The 18,443-nt window shown below is 37.4% G+C and overlaps 1 protein-coding gene across 1 annotated transcript in view; it reads left to right on the plus strand.

Moving 5' to 3' along the window:
• The window catches only part of LOC140146100 (DNA repair and recombination protein RAD54-like), a 108,984-nt gene extending 93,181 nt beyond the window's left edge, over nt 1–15,803 (plus strand). Inside the window, 4 exon segments of the mRNA XM_072167853.1 lie at nt 11,342–11,467; nt 11,469–11,519; nt 13,150–13,313; nt 15,049–15,803. Of these exon segments, the coding sequence (XP_072023954.1) occupies nt 11,342–11,467; nt 11,469–11,519; nt 13,150–13,313; nt 15,049–15,250 (543 nt within the window). The 3' untranslated portion in view covers nt 15,251–15,803.
• The last annotated feature ends 2,640 nt before the right edge of the window (nt 15,804–18,443 follow it).

Raw genomic sequence — 18,443 nt, forward strand, 5'->3', positions numbered from 1 at the left:
GTTTCAATTCAAAGTCGACGACGCGATGGAAAACTCAACATGAGAATTCACGAGCAGTATCAGATTTGGTTTCGGACCGCGTTCGAGAAATGTTCGGATTGACGACGAAGGGTGGCTAGCGGATGGTGAATACACGGGAGATCGGGCGATAGAATTTTTACCTCGAAGAATTCTCGTGTACCTGAATCAGCTGTCAACCACGGACAATCTCGTGAACAACGACGACGTTCTGCAGGGAGGTCGAGTTCTTGGGTCCTTCGATCTCACAAACGCCGCGTTAGGGAATACTTGCGTTTCGACCTCACGAAAAAGCCGAGTTTCAAAAAACTGCAAAACGGAACCATCCACGAGCTCGACTTCAACTTCAAAGTAGAATGGAAAAATTCTTCGAGAAAGCTCGATAATCACGATCAACCGCTGGATTTGGAATTTGAAATCCGATAAAATAAAAGAAAGAATGTCTATCCGGGACCAACGATCAAAAAAAAATCAACGTCAATAGCTGGCGAAGATGTAGATCTTTCCGCGGGCGTCAAAAAAAAAACTGGAGCGCGAATGACCGGAAGGATTAACATGGGAGGAAAAAAATAACTGGGTTGATGAATCCAACCGACCCTCAAGATGCAGCTACTATGGGTTCCGTGACCAGCCTAACCTCATGGTTAAACGACAGAAAAGTTTGAAGGATGGCGACTTCGATGACCGGCGAACTCGCTATGAGCGGCAATAGAGACACGGGGCCCGGAACTCCCACGGACAACGAGGGCGCTGTGACAAAAGAGTACGTGAGACCGGCAAATTGGACACGAGCACGATACCAGCTTGCATGTTTTGGGGAGATTCATGGTATGGATGAACGAAGACGGAACGCACTATGTTTCCATCCGAGCCAAAAAAAACATCGACTTGGAGAGAGACAAGTTGATCGAAATTAAAAACGGAATGAACAACACTTTCAACGCTAGGCCTATGCAAATTGGTATCACTGCCGGGTTTACGAATTTGCGAATCCCGAAAAGATTTGACCCCATGCGACTCACTAGACCTTTAGAAATTTTCTTCAACAACCCACATTTTATTGTTCAGCCTTGGAACCTCTCTTTTTCGGTAAAATCGGGAGTGAACCCGCCGAACGCCCCAGCGAACGCTTGTTCTTTGACGTTTCAGTCTAATCAGAATTTCTTCATGTACCTAAATATTACTTGGACCGACGACTCGATATCGTTCAAAGTGCTAGATAACGCTGCAAAACCCTCTTTTCCGCATCCGTTCAAACGGACACTACGATTATGCATCATGTCTCGATCGAGTACGTTGAAAATAAGCTTTGCTTTTGGATCAACGGGGTTTCAGCAAATGTCTACAAAACTCAAGCCCTGGTAAGTCTCCTTGGAATCAACATGAATTTTGAGCAACTGGGAATACTTAGCTTCTACGAAAAAAATTTAACCAAGCAAGAAATCATACAGCATTTCGTTGAAAACCACATCTCGAATTTTACGGAGCACGGTTTTGCTGGACTAACGTGATATAAATAAATAAGCATGAAGAAACCTAACGCACCGCCACTTTATCCCGATCTTCCTCAGGAAAGCGAAGATCGAGGAGTTGAATTCCGACTAAAAATATCGAAGAGATTAGGAATTTCTTGGACAACGAGGTTAACGAGAGGGAAAAATTGAGGAGAAAATACAAGGCAGCGTGGAACATGTTCTACAACACGGCTCAAGTTTCCGGACTCATCACGGTCGGATCTGGAACAGGGGCCGTGGGGACGCTGGCCAGTGGAATTGGCGCGATCGTGAGCATTCCACTCGGTGGAATCGCCATCGCTGGTGGTCTAGTTAGCGCGGCATGCGTAGCTCTTGGAAAGGCTACCATGAAAAAATTGGAAAAGCACGAAAGCGTAAAACGAACGGCTGAGTCCAGTTTGAATACGGTAAATGATCTGGTGTCCAAAGCCCTCGAAGACGGACGGGTCAGCAACGAAGACTTCCACCACATTCGGCGAGAGTTGGAAAACTACAGAGGTCACAAGGCTGGAATCAAGCACAGAACCAGAGCGGATCTAATTGAACTTACGGCTGATAGAGAACGTGAAATTCGTACAGAGGCAGAACAGGCTGGACTGGAAAGAGGAAAAAAGAAGCCCTGGAGAGCCTCCGAGATACTCTGAAGCCGTAGAAAATAAAAAATTAGAAATCAAACTTGTTTTGTATAAATAAAAAAAAAATGGATATTCCATATTTAACGGATAACAACTTTGTTGAGGACCTAAAAGCGTATGGAGAGTATCGAAAAGAAATGTGGGACGATAAAGGAAAACCATACGGCGTTTGGAGATGGTATCATAACAAAGAAAAAACAAAAATGAAAGCTGAGATAGTGTTTGATGACAACATTCCCACGTATATAACAAGTTGGCGCAAAGACGGATTAGTAGAAGCAGAAGGTAAATACAGAGAAGATGGTGTACCAGCTTTTACTCTTTTCGGTCATAAAACATGGTGGGACTCTTGTACTGAGTGTGACCCCTTGATTTTTGTATTAACTGCATTTATAGCAGGGTACGGTGCTACATCCATTGCTACATCCTTTATGAAATGGAAGTGGTAAACTATGACAAAAAAAAAACCTCTTGTGATTAATAATCACAAGAGGTTTTTTTATTTTTTGTACTCATTCTACCTAAGATAGAATTTAAGTTCGTTTTGTACAAATAACCACGTTTAAATAAAATGGATCTTCCAAATCTAACGGATGTTAACTGGGTTGAGAACTTGAAAGCGTACGAAGAGTATCGAAAAGAAATGTGGGATGATAAAGAAAAACCATGCGGCGTTTGGAGATGGTACTATGACAAAAAAAAAACAAAAATGAAGGCTGAGATGGTGTTTGATGATAATTATCCCACGTACATGACGTGTTGGTACAAAAACGGATTAGTAAAAGCTGAAGGTAGATACAAAGACTACGCACCTAGAGAACCGTGGGAATTTTGTGCTGGACGGGATCCTTTAGTTACTGGATACGCCGCATTTGTAGTAACCTACTTGATTACAACCATTTTAAACTGGGTGTGGTAAACTACGACAAAAAAATCCCGTGGCACTTAATTGTGCCACGGGATTTTTTATTTTAGTTTAAAGAAAAAATATTGTAAATAAAAGTATGGAAACTCAATTGCTGTACGAACGTTTGGATGGAACTGAAAGGAAGTGGTACATAAATGGTCAACTGATGAGTGAAAAATTACCGGATGGAACCACGAGGGAATGGTATGAGAACGGTCAACTGGAGTATGAATCATTTCCTGATAAAGCACCAAGGAGATGGTACGAGAACGGTCAACTGGAGTTTGAAACATTTCCTGATGGAACTATCAAAAGTTGGTACGAGAACGGTCAACTGGAGTTTGAAATATTTCCTGATAAAGCATCAAGGAGATGGTACGCAAAACGCCAACTGAAAAGTGAACGTTTGCCTGATGGAACTATCAAAAGTTGGTATAAATCTGATTAACTGTGCAAAACTACAACAAAAAAACCTCTTGTGATTAATAATCACAAGAGGTTTTTTTATTCTGCACGACCTACTCATTCTGTCTCTTTAGCATCGTTGTAGGCTTTTAAAATTTCTGTCATACGCTTGGCTTCCATCCTGATTCTTCTCTCGGGAGAATCCAAAAGAGCGCTTGTGAGAATCCAAAATGCTACGATCATCTTTATTTTAATAAAAAATGGCAGATTCGATTTATTTTGAGCTCGCTGATGATGAAATATTCCAAAAACTGGAAGACTTCGTCCAAAGGAGATTTTTATATGTGGAATGGTACTAGTCTCGGAAACCTGTTTGTTGCTGCTAAGCGGTTACAACGGAAACAAAGTAAGAATCCAGGCAATCAACCTTTTGATGTGTTACATTGGGTGGTATAAGGATAGATACAGGATGAGATTGTGTTTAAGACCACCTTGGATTTTTCCTGAAAGGACAGAGGAGTTCGAGGTTTTAAAAAAGACTCTTGAGTTTGTTACGAACGAACCACCGAAAAAAAAAAGATATGACTATGTTAAAAATTATCAAGACAAATTTGGTCTTGTGGATAATTTTTGTGAAATAATATATTAAAAGTAAAAATTAAAATTTTTTGATAATACAGGGCGTGGTCAAAATTGGTAGTGCTCAGTTCTCTGCAGAGTCTGACCGTGTTTTCGTGTCCACGTATTTCAGCACACTTCATCGCGCCTTCAAACTCGGTGGCGCCAGATTCTTTGCAGAGTATGACGATATTTTCAGATCCACCGAATGCGGCACCCCTCATCGCGAGTCAAAATCGGTGGCGCCCACTCTATACAGAGCTTGATGATGTTTTCGCGTCCACGTATTGCAGCACACTTCATCGTGTCGTTAAATTTAAGAGCACCGGATTCTTTACAGAGTCTGACCTGGTTTTCATTACCGATTATCGCAGCACCTATCATCCTAAGGTCAAATTCGGTGACACCAAATTCTTTACAGACTTTATCTAAGTTTTTATAATCGGGTCTTGAGACCCAAAGTGTTTCATCATTATCATTCTCAACAGGGTAGTATAACCCCGAGCTAAGTGACTCATATGAACCGAATTTTGTAATTTTAGCTAGTGTTTGTAATTCATCCATTTTGTTTTTTTATTAATTGGGATTTTCTTAAACTAAAAATTATTTTTTATTAATCGGAAAAAAATTAAAATAATTTTAATTATCAAGACAAATTTAAACTGGTAGATAAATTTCAAGATTTATTTATTTGACAATGTTAAAAGTGAAATACCGCCACCACTCAATAATTGCTACATATCATTTCTGCTACACTCATTCCAATCATAACCCCCTCAGGAAATTAAATAATCACACAGTTTGAACCTTTGACCTTGAATGTCTGGCTGAGAACAAATAACTAGCTGTGTGTCAGCATGAATAATCATACCCATCCTTAAACATAAGAAATAAATATTACCCATGATGCTTTCAGGATGAACAATCATACCCAACCTTAAACATAAGAAATAAATATTACCCATGATGCTTTCAGGATGAACAATCATACCCAACCTTAAACATAAGAAATAAATATTACCCATGATGCTTTCAGGATGAACAATCATACCTTACCATAAACATAAGAAATAAATATTACCCATGATGCTTTCAGGATGAACAATCATACCCAACCTTAAACATAAGAAATAAATATTACCCATGATGCTTTCAGGATGAACAATCATACCTTACCATAAACATAAGAAATAAATATTACCCATGATGCTTTCAGGATGAACAATCATACCTTACCATAAACATAAGAAATAAATATTACCCATGATGCTTTCAGGATGAACAATCATACCCAACCTTAAACATAAGAAATAAATATTACCCATGATGCTTTCAGGATGAACAATCATACCTTACCATAAACATAAGAAATAAATATTACCCATGATGCTTTCAGGATGAACAATCATACCTTACCATAAACATAAGAAATAAATATTACCCATGATGCTTTCAGGATGAACAATCATACCCAACCTTAAACATAAGAAATAAATATTACCCATGATGCTTTCAGGATGAACAATCATACCTTACCATAAACATAAGAAATAAATATTACCCATGATGCTTTCAGGATGAACAATCATACCCAACCTTAAACATAAGAAATAAATATTACCCATGATGCTTTCAGGATGAACAATCATACCCAACCTTAAACATAAGAAATAAATATTACCCATGATGCTTTCAGGATGAACAATCATACCCAACCTTAAACATAAGAAATAAATATTACCCATGATGCTTTCAGGATGAACAATCATACCTTACCATAAACATAAGAAATAAATATTACCCATGATGCTTTCAGGATGAACAATCATACCCAACCTTAAACATAAGAAATAAATATTACCCATGATGCTTTCAGGATGAACAATCATACCCAACCTTAAACATAAGAAATAAATATTACCCATGATGCTTTCAGGATGAACAATCATACCCAACCTTAAACATAAGAAATAAATATTACCCATGATGCTTTCAGGATGAACAATCATACCTTACCATAAACATAAGAAATAAATATTACCCATGATGCTTTCAGGATGAACAATCATACCCAACCTTAAACATAAGAAATAAATATTACCCATGATGCTTTCAGGATGAACAATCATACCTTACCATAAACATAAGAAATAAATATTACCCATGATGCTTTCAGGATGAACAATCATACCCAACCTTAAACATAAGAAATGTAAATGCCTTCAGGCTAGGTTTCCGCCTGGTTAGACATATTAAATTAATTCTTTCCGCTTAGCATAAAACCACTTTGTCTCACTTCCTACAACTCAACAGTGTACATAAGTGTGCTAGTCAAGGATTTGTGAGTTGCCTCCAGGCTAGGTTTCCGTTAGACAAATTGATTGTTCCCCGTGTAGGAGCAGCTTTGGGTCATAATAGTTGAAGACAGGATATGAGATACAGGGGGATTTTTTTTTGTGTAGAATATTAATTTTTTGATTTGAAATGCAGGGAAAAATTCCCCCTGCATTTTTTTTTTTTTTGGATAAATTGAAATGCAGGGGAATTTTTTCCCTGCATTTTTTTTTTTGATAAGTTGAAATGCAGGGGAATTTTTTGTGTAATTTGGATTGGGGTGAATTAAAAATGCAAGGATGTTTTTCTGTGTAATCCTGTGTACACAGCATTTCTGTGTAATCCTGTGTAAATTGTTTTTCTGTGTAATCCTGTGTAAATTGTTTTTCTGTGTAATCCTGTGTAAATTATTGTTCTGTGTAATCCTGTGTAAATTATTGTTCTGTGTAATCCTGTGTAAATTGTTTTTCTGTGTAATCCTGTGTAAATTGTTTTTCTGTGTAATCCTGTGTAAATTGTTTTTCTGTGTAATCCTGTGTAAATTGTTTTTTCTGTGTAATCCTGTGTAAATTGTTTTTCTGTGTAATCCTGTGTAAATTGTTTTTCTGTGTAATCCTGTGTAAATTATTGTTCTGTGTAATCCTGTGTAAATTGTTTTTCTGTGTAATCCTGTGTAAATTGTTTTTCTGTGTAATCCTGTGTAAATTGTTTTTCTGTGTAATCCTGTGTAAATTATTGTTCTGTGTAATCCTGTGTAAATTGTTTTTCTGTGTAATCCTGTGTAAATTGTTTTTCTGTGTAATCCTGTGTTGTTATTTTTGAACACTTTACAGGGAAGAATACAGGGAAGCTTAGGGTAAAATAATGCAGGGGGATTACAGGGTATAAAAAGTTTTGTGTGTATTTTTTGTGTTAAGAGGTGTTTTTTTTATTTTTACAGGGAAAATACAAGGGTGTTCCAGAATCCCCCTTTATACCCTACTGTAGACCTATGTACTACTTCCCAAGCTCGTTTGTGCTCTATCTGATGATTATAACGATACTGCATACCTGAACATGTGTGAACCTTTCACACACAAGTAACATCTAACATGTGTAAAAGTTTGGTGTTTGGTTGTCTCTAACTTCTAAGGGCGGACAACATGCTTCTTTATTTTGCACTTTTTGCAGTAGAACATATTGAAAAAGCTGGGCCAGTAACTTTATTGCAGGGACAGTAGATTTGCCATTTCACTGGCCCGGAGGGCCAGTAGAAAACTGAAACCTAAGTCTGTCCCTGCTTATAACATCGCGGATTAATATCAATATATTTTATTTTGAGAATTATCTTTTGACATCTCGCCAGAAGCATCACAATTTACTTACTGAAGTGCTATACTTTATCAACTTTCTTTTACACGCAAATTATAGACAGGGACGTCTATTCTTCCTTTATTCTCCCCCAAAGGGGAGGGAATAATTTTACCCCTTTGGGGAAGAATTTTGTGTTTTGAAAAAGAAAAAAAAGAGAGGAAAAGAAAACAGAAATCAACAGGATTCAAGGAAGATTTAAAAAAACCAAAAGTATATAACTGAAGCATGATATAGATGGTCACTGGCTGGCAGTGACAGGGTAGGTGAATTCATTAAGTGTCATTTGGGGAAGAATTATAATGGATACATAGCATTAGCTATGCCTTTTACCTTGCCCATCCCAAAAAAATAGTTTGAGGGAAACCGGGGAATGCTTTAGCCCAAAACAAAACAGGGAAGAGTTGGGTCAGTATAATGCTTCCCTGTCTGGGCAATGGTGACTAGTGGTCATACTAGCGATGATGTATCATAGCGATGTTTTTACATATTTGTTGTGGGACCTGAGAGCACATCAGACATATCGAATTGCATTTTGAATACAAGGAATGTCCTTCTGATATCAATTTTTTTTTAATTCGCGATATAATACACATGTTTTGATATTTTTGAAATTTAACAGTCCTCAAAGTATATTGTATAAATCTAATGATATACATATGTACTTAAAGTGTATGTAGCTGGGATGAAAAGCTGTCCATTATATGAACATTTAGACCTTTTGTATTGAATATAAAGATTTTTTTTCCCAAAACACCAAAAAACTGTAGGTCTTTTTGGGTAAAAATGTATATCTTCAATATGAAAGGTCACAATTTTCAATTGATGGACAGCTTTTCATCCCAGCTACATGCACATTAAGTACATGTCATCATTAGATTTATAAAGTTTGCTTTGTCTTTGAGGACTGTTAAATATCAAAAATATTAAAAATATCAAATGTGTACATCCATATCAAAACGATGCACTTGTCGGCTGCTACATGTGTCTCATTTCACATAATAGCTAGGAATAAATGAAGAGCTTATTTCCAAACCGTGTTAAGTCCACCCACCTTCAAAATTGAGATTTTGATGAAAATGGGTTGTGAGTAACTAGGGCTATCCAGCAATGTGTGTGTTTTTTTTTCCAAAATTAGTCAAGTCCCGAAATATTGACACGCAAAGTATCGATTTTTTCCAAAACTTGTTAAGTCCAATCCAGTTTGGTATCAAACTGTGTTAAGTCCACAAACAATGCCCTTGTGGGCAGCTTGTAGGCAATTAGCACGGCATAGGGCTTCCAATAGTTAATCGCCCAAGTTCTGCATAATTGATAACATTGCCTTGCATCTTCGTTCTTGTTTGGTCCCCGGTTTGGTCCTGAGACTAGTATACATTGTACCTGAATTTGGCCTGCATAAAAAGTTCTTGTTGTTGTTTTTGGGGATTTTTTTAAAATATTAGTAGGCCTAGTTTCTATGAGATTTCTTAAATATTTGATAGATACCTCCAAAAAGACATGAACAGGGTGGGAAGGGGGAGAGGGAGAGGTTGTGATGGTAGAATTAATGTTAGAGGATGGTGGTAGAGTTAATTTTTGATATTATCATTTTGTATGATTATCAAAATGTGCTAATAAATTCAAGGAATTATTTAAAGTTAAAGGTATAAAAAAAACTTAAGAGTGCAGCATGGGGGGGGGGGAATTATGATAATGTGATAAAACAAGTGGATATTTCAGGTCGTCACTTATTGTCAGTGAAATGATGTTTATTCAATTCTGAGAAATGCAAGTGCTCAGTTTCGAATTTTGAACTATTTTAAACATCAAATTTTGGTAAAAAATAGTCAGGAGGAGGGTGTTTGAGATGCACGGGGTTTTGTGGCAAAATTGTGTTTTATAGTAGAGAGAATCACATTTTATATGTTTTTTAATAAATTTGTTATTAGACTAATTTGAGAATAATATGATTAGTTCTGTGTTACAGATGCTATGTTTTGTGTCAAAATGTGTTAAGTCCATGCCAGAAATTGCGTTTTGTGTCAAAACATGTTAAGTCCATGCTATTTTTAAAACAAATTAATTCATTAAAAAAAATCAAAAGTTTCTAGATTTTAACTTAACATATTTTTCTGGTCCTATATATGTCACCTTCACTTCACTGTAATTTTATAGAAATCGAACTTTTTTTCATTGCCATAAAGAAAATTCATGATTTTCTTCAAAGTGAATCTTGTGGACTTAACACGGTTTGGAAATAAGCTCTTCAAATACCAGACTCATATCAAGTCATAGGTCACTTCAAATCATCCCAAAGTCAAATTGTTCTCTGTATTCCTAAACCATGTGACTTGGGATGATTTGAAGTGACCTCCACTTTGAAGATGAGTCTGGTTTTTATTCTTAACTATTATGTGAAATAAGACACATGTAGCAGCCGACAAGTGCATCGTTTTGATATGGATGTACACAAATTTTAATAATTTGCCATAAAATTTGTATTATATCGCGAATTTCGAAAAATCAAAATTATTTTATATCAGAAGGACATTCCTCGTATTCAGAATACAATTCGATATGTCTGATGTGCTCTCAGGCTTACAAAAAATACTGTGCAAACATTGCTATCTGATTCCTTAAACCCTTTTGTTGTAAAAACTTGATGAATAAAAGTACTACGTAAAGACCTTTTCCTGACGGAAACCTTTCGATTTTCTAACCATGCTTCATGAGACCTTTCTCTTCTTGAGACCTTTTTGAACCATGTGGCCTCACATATTGCATTGCAAACTATTAATTTTGATCAAAACAAAAGGTACATTAAGATATTCCGAATACTAGCAGCAATAAATCTCATTTAGTATAATATGTATTCCAAGTAAAACAGCATTGTCTGAAGGAAACCTTTTGATTTTTTAACCATGCATCATGTTTTTGAGAACTAGTACTAGCGATCAATCTTATTTAGTTTAATAAATTAATATGCATTCCAAGTAAAACAGAATTTTCTGAAGGAAACCTTTCACTTTTCTAACCATGCATCATGTTTTAAGACTTGTAGTTGTACTCAAAAATATCTTTTCCTTTGGTGTCTTTTATTTTACCCAATTTTACGGTAAATTAAAGTATTTTACTGAAAATTACTCGGTAAAATACCAGGGTTTATTTTACTTACCGATTTAGAACACTGCCTATGGGAGGTAGCAAGAAAAATGAGGAAAAGTCTATGTAGATAGCAACCAGCATATTAAAAATGTTCCCTTCGGGCCCATTTTTGTGAGATTCCAGTTGGGAAAGCATCTGGGGAAGGATGTGACACACCGTGGTAGGGTGAGGGAATAATTTAGAATTTCTGGAAGAATAGACACCCCTGATTATAGACCATACAGGTCAACTATATTACTCTCACGTCTGTCTTCTTTTCGGGTGTAGAGGTAAAAGCCTAACAATTCCCGCCGATTACAAGCTGATCAAAGTATAACAGTGCTACATATTTTGAACAGCAAAAGGCAGCTATTACACATATGACTTGACAAATTATTTCTATTCCCTTTCGATTCTTTCCCTCATTTCATCAGAACCCAGAGTTTGTGTTCATGCTGAGCAGCAAGGCGGGGGGTTGCGGTTTGAATCTGATTGGCGCAAACCGGTTGGTGATGTTTGACCGGACTGAATCCGCCAATGATGACCAGGCTATGGCTCGTGATATGGAGAGATGGACAAAAGAAAGAATGCTTCATTTATAGGCTGTTATCGGTTAGTTCTATTAAAGGGGGGGTGGGTAACCCTATTGGATTTGGATATGGGTTGTCTTTAAAATTACATATAATATCAAATATTGTCCCCTTTATGCAGCTTTGTGAAAAAAACGAGAGCATTTTCTGCGTAAATAAGAATAAATAGCAAAATTTGCAATCCAATACTTGGTATGTGTGAATTGCATTCTGGGAAGCCAAGCAACAACATGTGCCATAATTCCCGTTTGTGGTGCGTGCGTGGTTACACTGACAACCAAGCTCCACTCCACTAGGTACACGTTCCGACACTACGGTGACATTTCCCCCAATGGAGAAGAAAAATATGACGCTCTAACCAACTACGCCACGCAGGCAGCTTCAAATACATCGGAATTTTTAAACCTATATAGTACCGTCATCAATCTGAAGTCTCCTCAGCAGTTATTGCGGTTCGCTCTTTTCATACAATGTGAATGACGCGAAACCAAACTAGCTGTTAAGGAGACTGAATATTACGATTTCATTCATAATGATGCCTGCCCAGAAGTCCAAAGTGGTAGCCTCTAATTGAGCATGTTTTGTGTGAATTCTCCGGAAATACATCGACCGTGAGTGTCCAATTTCAGGATAGTAATGAGAAAAATAGTATCTATTGTGTGATACCAAAAACTCATCGACAATTCGGGTTACGGACCTTTAACGGCAATTTTCAGTAGAAGAAAGCCTTGAATAGTGGTATCCTTTGAGAGGAAATCTCAGCGGAGAACCAGATTTTGGGGTATTCCAGTTAAGTCCACACTCCCCCTGTGAAAGCTTTTGGAAATATCTTCAACAGGGGGAGTATCTTTTTCAAATATAATTGGTCAGAATTAATTATTTTTAAACTTATACTCCCCCTGTATTATGGCTTTACCTATGTCTTCCACAACTGGAGTGAGTATTTCAAATGAAAATTACCCAATTGTCTTTTCAATTCAAAACTTATACTTTCTCTGTGGAATATTGTAGCTAAATATTTTCACAGGGGTAGTGGGAATTTTAAATGGAATAGCCCATTGCAGCCATTTAGGTGATGGAAAAAAACCTCTTTTACTGGCCTGAGCGACCCAGATTTTGTGTTTCTTGGACTGAATTGTTTTTAAATTTTGCAGAAAACATTTAAAATCAACCAATTTTGGGCCAAAAAGGAGTGATTTTGACTGATTTTTTTCCCAAAATATATTTGCAAAAAATTAACAAAATTTTCAAGGTTTTGGTGATATTTTAAGGGCCATTTAAAAAAAAAACCCATCTTGGTGGACTGACCCTAATTCAAAACCGTAAAACACAGGGAGGCAGGAGGGTTTCATCGTCTTATGTAATAAAAAATTCGAAATCCAGAAAGCAAGGATCCAGTTTTCAGGCAATTAACTGATTTCCTACTTTTGTTACTCCAAATTTCCACACTTTTATTTTTTTCAGCCCGTTTTGAGGCTTTACAGCCCAAATGTACACGCTTTTTCAGGCTTTCCTGCAACGCCACTTTGGGACACTGGCATCCTTGAGAATGTGCCTTCCAGTGGAAGAATGGTTCTTTTTTTTGCAGGGAAATTTTGCTTCACCAAATAAAGAAATGTTACATTTTGTTTCCTCCTTTTTTTATTCGATAGACTGGAAGCATAGAAGAAAAGATCTTCCAGCGACAAGCTCACAAGAAGGCCCTGTCTAGCTGTGTGGTAGACAACGAAGAAAACGTAGAGAGACATTTTTCTTTGGAGGAACTTAGAAGCCTGTTCAAGCTGAAGGAAGACACTATCAGCGACACTCATGACAAGTATGTAATACGTACTTTAGGGGGTGTCATTTTCTTCGGAAGGGGAGGTCATGAATATGTCGGTGACTGAGTCAATTTTTTTATGATCCCCTATCGTGGGCTTAATTTTTATGACCCCCCTATCTTGGGTCGAAAATTTCTATGACCCCATTTTCGCCTACACACAGACTCAAGACAAATTATTCATTGCCAGAACTAAGGCGCGGAGCGTGCAAAAAGAAAGTGTGCAAAGTGCATCAAAATTTTGATCAGAAGTGTATTTTGCATTATATAACTTAAGATTGTGGGCACATTTTGACTGTAAGATAAAAGAATGCATGCGCAACGTGAGAAAATTTTGAGTCACTAGCTAGCCCTTAATAATACTATAACCCGCCTATTTTTGGTGTAAAAAAATTGTGGCCTCCCCTGTTTTTGGTCTAAAAATTCTATGACCCCCAGTATATTCATGACCCCCCCCCCCCATTCTGAAGAAAATGACAGCCACCTTATCTTCTTAGTATTTTCAAACACTGTAATTTTATTACCTTGGCTGCAATCTTTGGCTTTGCTGATCAGTGAAATATCAGTGGTAATCTTTGGCAATAAGTACAGTGTACCATCCACACCTTGTTTTAGGATTATGTTCTATAGGTTTGTTTATAGCGTTAGGGCATAAGCCTGTGGGTTCACTTGAAATATTATTTGGTACGCACGCTCGTCACAAAAGGGGTTGAATTTTTACCTGCTGGCGTCGACGATGTCTTCAGGAAAAAGGGTACTTTTCAACGTTTAGGGTTGTAATTTCGACCCCTCTTCTTCGTTAACCTCCCCCCCCCCCCCGGTGCATAGGCCCGCAGCCGGGACTTGCTATGTGCTGTGTAATGGGAAGAGACCATAGAGCCCGGTGGTCTGTTGAAGAGACTAATCAGGCATGAGAATCTTCAGTTTTTAAACTGAATTCAGTTTTTTTTTTGTAGTCAAAATTTCCGCAACTTTATTTAAATTCAGCCTGTTTTTGGTACTTTTTGCCCAATTTCACGCGCATTTTCAGTTTTTTCAGTTTTTTTTAGGAAAGTGTAGTCTCATGCCTGGACTAATACAGTGGTTCCGAATTTTGAACCTTCCAAGAGTAAAAAAATTGTTTTTGTACCGCCCTGGGGTCAGAAATAATCGGCGATAAAAACATCTAAATAGTCTTCCCTACAATATAATTTATTTAGAAAAGGTAATGTAACAATCTATGAAAAAGATCATGAGAAGGTGTATTATAATGTTGTCTGCTTTGTTACGTCATGCACGGATCATTAAAGTCTGTATATCTACCCCGAGTCACTGGCACTAGCTTTGAAGTTCAGCGTATTCTGCATTAGCTTTGCATTACTTGGTGCATGCACATACTTTTACACATGTGATCAACGTGCCGCATATGTACGCGCAAGAAACTACGCTAAGCCAACGCAGCACACGCTGAACTGAAGTTAGTGCCGGTGACTCGAGGTAGATATACAGACTATAGCATGTAAGATCCAGCTCTTACACTGTCCAGCTCTTACACAAGGTTCAGCTCTTACACTGTCCTCACTGTTTTGCGAGTGGAGGTTCACCTCTCATAATTTAGTTCTCTCAGGTTATTGTTAGGGTGCAGAGGGTATTCATTTACTTTGTTTGTTTGTTTGTTTAAACGGTCACTCCGTGTTGTATTATAATGTTAATTTAATATTTTTGTCTGTTTTTTCCTGTGTTCTTATCAAAGGTTCAAGTGTCGTCGATGTGTGAATAACATCCAAGTTAGAGCGCCCCCAGATGACAGCGATTGCAACAGCGATCTCATCCACTGGTATCATTGCGCTGATAAGAAAGGACTCGTAGACACAATGCTAAAGAGAGCTTGGGATACAAAGAGTATATCGTTTGTGTTCCATCACAGATCACATGAACAGATCAAGACTGTGTAAGAAGCTATGCATAAAATGGAGCCTGCTATACGATGAGTATACATTGTTCTTCCATCACAGATTACATGAGCAGATCAAGTCTGTGAAAGAGGCTGTGCATAAAATGGAACCCACGATACGAAGAGTATACGTTTGTCTTCCATCACAGATCACATGAACAGATCAAGACTGTGTAAAACGCTATGCATAAAATGGAGCCTGCGATACGAAGAGTATACGTTTGTCTTCCATCACAGATTACATGAGCAGATCAAGTCTGTGTAAGAGGCTGTGCATAAAATGGAGCCCGCGATACGAAAAGTATACGTTTGTCTTCCATCACAGATCACATGAACAGATCAAGACTGTGTAAAACACTGTGCATAAAATGGGGCCTGCGATACGAAGAGTATACGTTTGTCTTCCATCACAGATCACATGAACAGATCAAGTCTGTGTAAAACACTGTGCATAAAATGGGGCCTGCGATACGAAGAGTATACATTTGTCTTCCATCACAGATTACATGAGCAGATCAAGTCTGTGCATAAAATGGAACCCACGATACAATATTTGTCTAGACTAATTCCAATCAGCCGTCTACACTTCGCATACTGTGTATGCTTCGTAGTGACGACTGATCATCTTACAGCCCAAATCATGACGGACTTCTGAAAACTATTCAATGCGACTTTGGTTATGCGCCAGAAGGCGACTGACTAGCGGCGCCTGTGTACCAAGCTGTCACGCTGTACCGCTACCGCTGTGACAAGATCGCGCTCTGAACTTCTAAAAACAACAAACTCGGTCAAAAGGTCAGTCTGGACACAACAGGCTCTCTGCCACAGGAATCCTGTTGCAAAATCCGTCACTTTTTTTCCACGTAGTTTTCTCAGTCGTCAATCCAGACGGTTGACGACTGAGGGCAGCAGTCTAATATTTGTCTACCATCACAAATTATAAAGAGGCTTTGCAAATAAGGGCAGCCTGGGATGCTAGTACCTTCATTCGTTTTCCATCGCAGATCACGACTGTGTAAGAGACTATGCATTTAAAAGGGAGCTTGGGATACTAGTACCTTCATCTGTCTTCCATTACCGATTATGACTGTAAGAAGAGGCTAGGTATTTAGCCATCACCGATCACATGAACAGATCAAGACTGTGCAAAAGGTTATACATTTAAAAGGGATTCTGGGATGTTAGCATATATTCATTTATTTTCCATTACGTATAAATGTGAAAGAGGCTATGCCTTATAAGGGACATAAAAGGAAGCTGACAAAGGTTCTGATAATAATATATGGTGAAAAAGTATAGTATACATGTACACCAGGCACAAAAAGAAACTCGTCAGTTATATTCATCCTTGCTGTTCAATAACTTGATAATTTTGGATTATTCTGAAATATACATTTTGTTAATTGGACTTTGCTTTCTCATTTGACACCATGTTCGTGAAAAACGAACAAGAATTGACCAAGATATGCACAAGCCTCAAACCCCAAAATCAAAAGTTGCATTTTCAACGATTTTCAATGGGAACGCATCGTTGTATTGCACACAAGCACCATGGGCCAATCAATAAAGCACACAGTGTAACAGGCGCAATTGAATCGTTAAAATGGCAACTTTTCATTTTGGGGTTTGAGAGTTTGGAGGAGCATAAATGTTGGTCGATACTTGCTCAATGTTCACGAACAGGGTGTCAAATGAGAAAGAAAAGTCCAATTAACAAAATGTATATTTCAGAATAATCCAAAATTATCAAGTTATTGAACAGCAAGGATGAATATAACAGACAAGTTTCTTTTTGTGCCTGGTGTATAGTAGACCACACCAACAGACTAAGAATGTGTTAAGGTTGGTCTTTTATGGAAATGTTTTGCTGATTGAAGACTTGACGAATCCATCTGTGAGGTCAAAAAGATTTTTTTGACAAATTTGAACTTGCAGGTTGATATTCATCAAGTGTTTGCCACTCTAAATACTATGTATACTTAAATTTTATATACTTTTACACCAACAATTTAGCAGTTATGAAGCCCACAGTTTCCATAATTCCAAGGTTAAGACCAGCCTTAAGTAAATATTGAGTGCTATCATCAAATAAAACTATAAGGAAATAGACAAAATTGTCCCTTACCAAACCAAAAGTAAACCCAGCAAACACTCAAAAACATTTAAAAGAAAATTATTAGAAAATGTTGCCAGAAAACTTTTAAATGTCGGGTTATATATAAGGTATAAAAACATTGGGCTATTCCATTTAAAATCCACACTACCCCTGTGGAAGATTTTGGAAATATCTTCCACAGAGGGAGTATGAATTTCAAATGGAATTAACAAATTAGCAGCTCCATTTGAAACTCACTCTATTCAGGTTAAATCTTTCTCAGAGGGTGTGTGAAATTCAAATGGAGCTGCCTTATGTGCTCATTCCATTTGAAATTCATACTCCCCTGTTGTGGATACTTCCAAAATCGTCCACAGGTAGTGTCGAATTTAAATGGAACATGATTGGCTAGGTTGTAAGGTATGCAACAAGGAGCTACGCTCTGCACTGCTATCAAAATAATGAGTGTGTGACCTCCTGTAATGTACAAGTGCTCCAAAACATTTTAGAAATATTTTTAAGTTGCTGCAAAACATTTTAACTTAAAGCCATAATGTGTGATTTGCTTCACAGCGACGCCCTCAATTTTACTCAGATTTCTACTTTTTGCATAATTATAATGCCCCGGGTATAATGCCCAGTGGTGTATTAAAATACCACGTAAAAGACTAAGCCTGAAGTGCTTTAATATGAGTAATATTTAACTTTTTATATTTCAGAGTTCATCGATCGACTGCTTGCTAACATCACCCGTGAATGTCAGCTTATGTGTACACACATCGAGCGCGACACTCCGTGCAGTATTACATGTTATGATCGGCGTGCGTAGTACACGCATTGTAGGCGCTGGAATGAATCGCAAACATTTAAATAGGAATCTATTCTTTATGCAAATCACACATTATTGCTTTAATATTATTTTAAGAGTTGACAAAATATTTTTTAATGTTTTCACAAAAAAATTTACGATAACAATTTGACAACATTGTTGTAGAATTTTTTCACACAAATGTTTATATGCTGTGAAACTTTTTGACCAAAAAAAAATGTTAAAAAAGATTTTTGTGTTTGCTGGGTACTAAATTAAGAGTTATTTTCA

The sequence above is a fragment of the Amphiura filiformis genome, chromosome 2 (genome assembly GCF_039555335.1).
Source record: "Amphiura filiformis chromosome 2, Afil_fr2py, whole genome shotgun sequence".
Lineage (NCBI taxonomy): Eukaryota > Metazoa > Echinodermata > Ophiuroidea > Amphilepidida > Amphiuridae > Amphiura > Amphiura filiformis.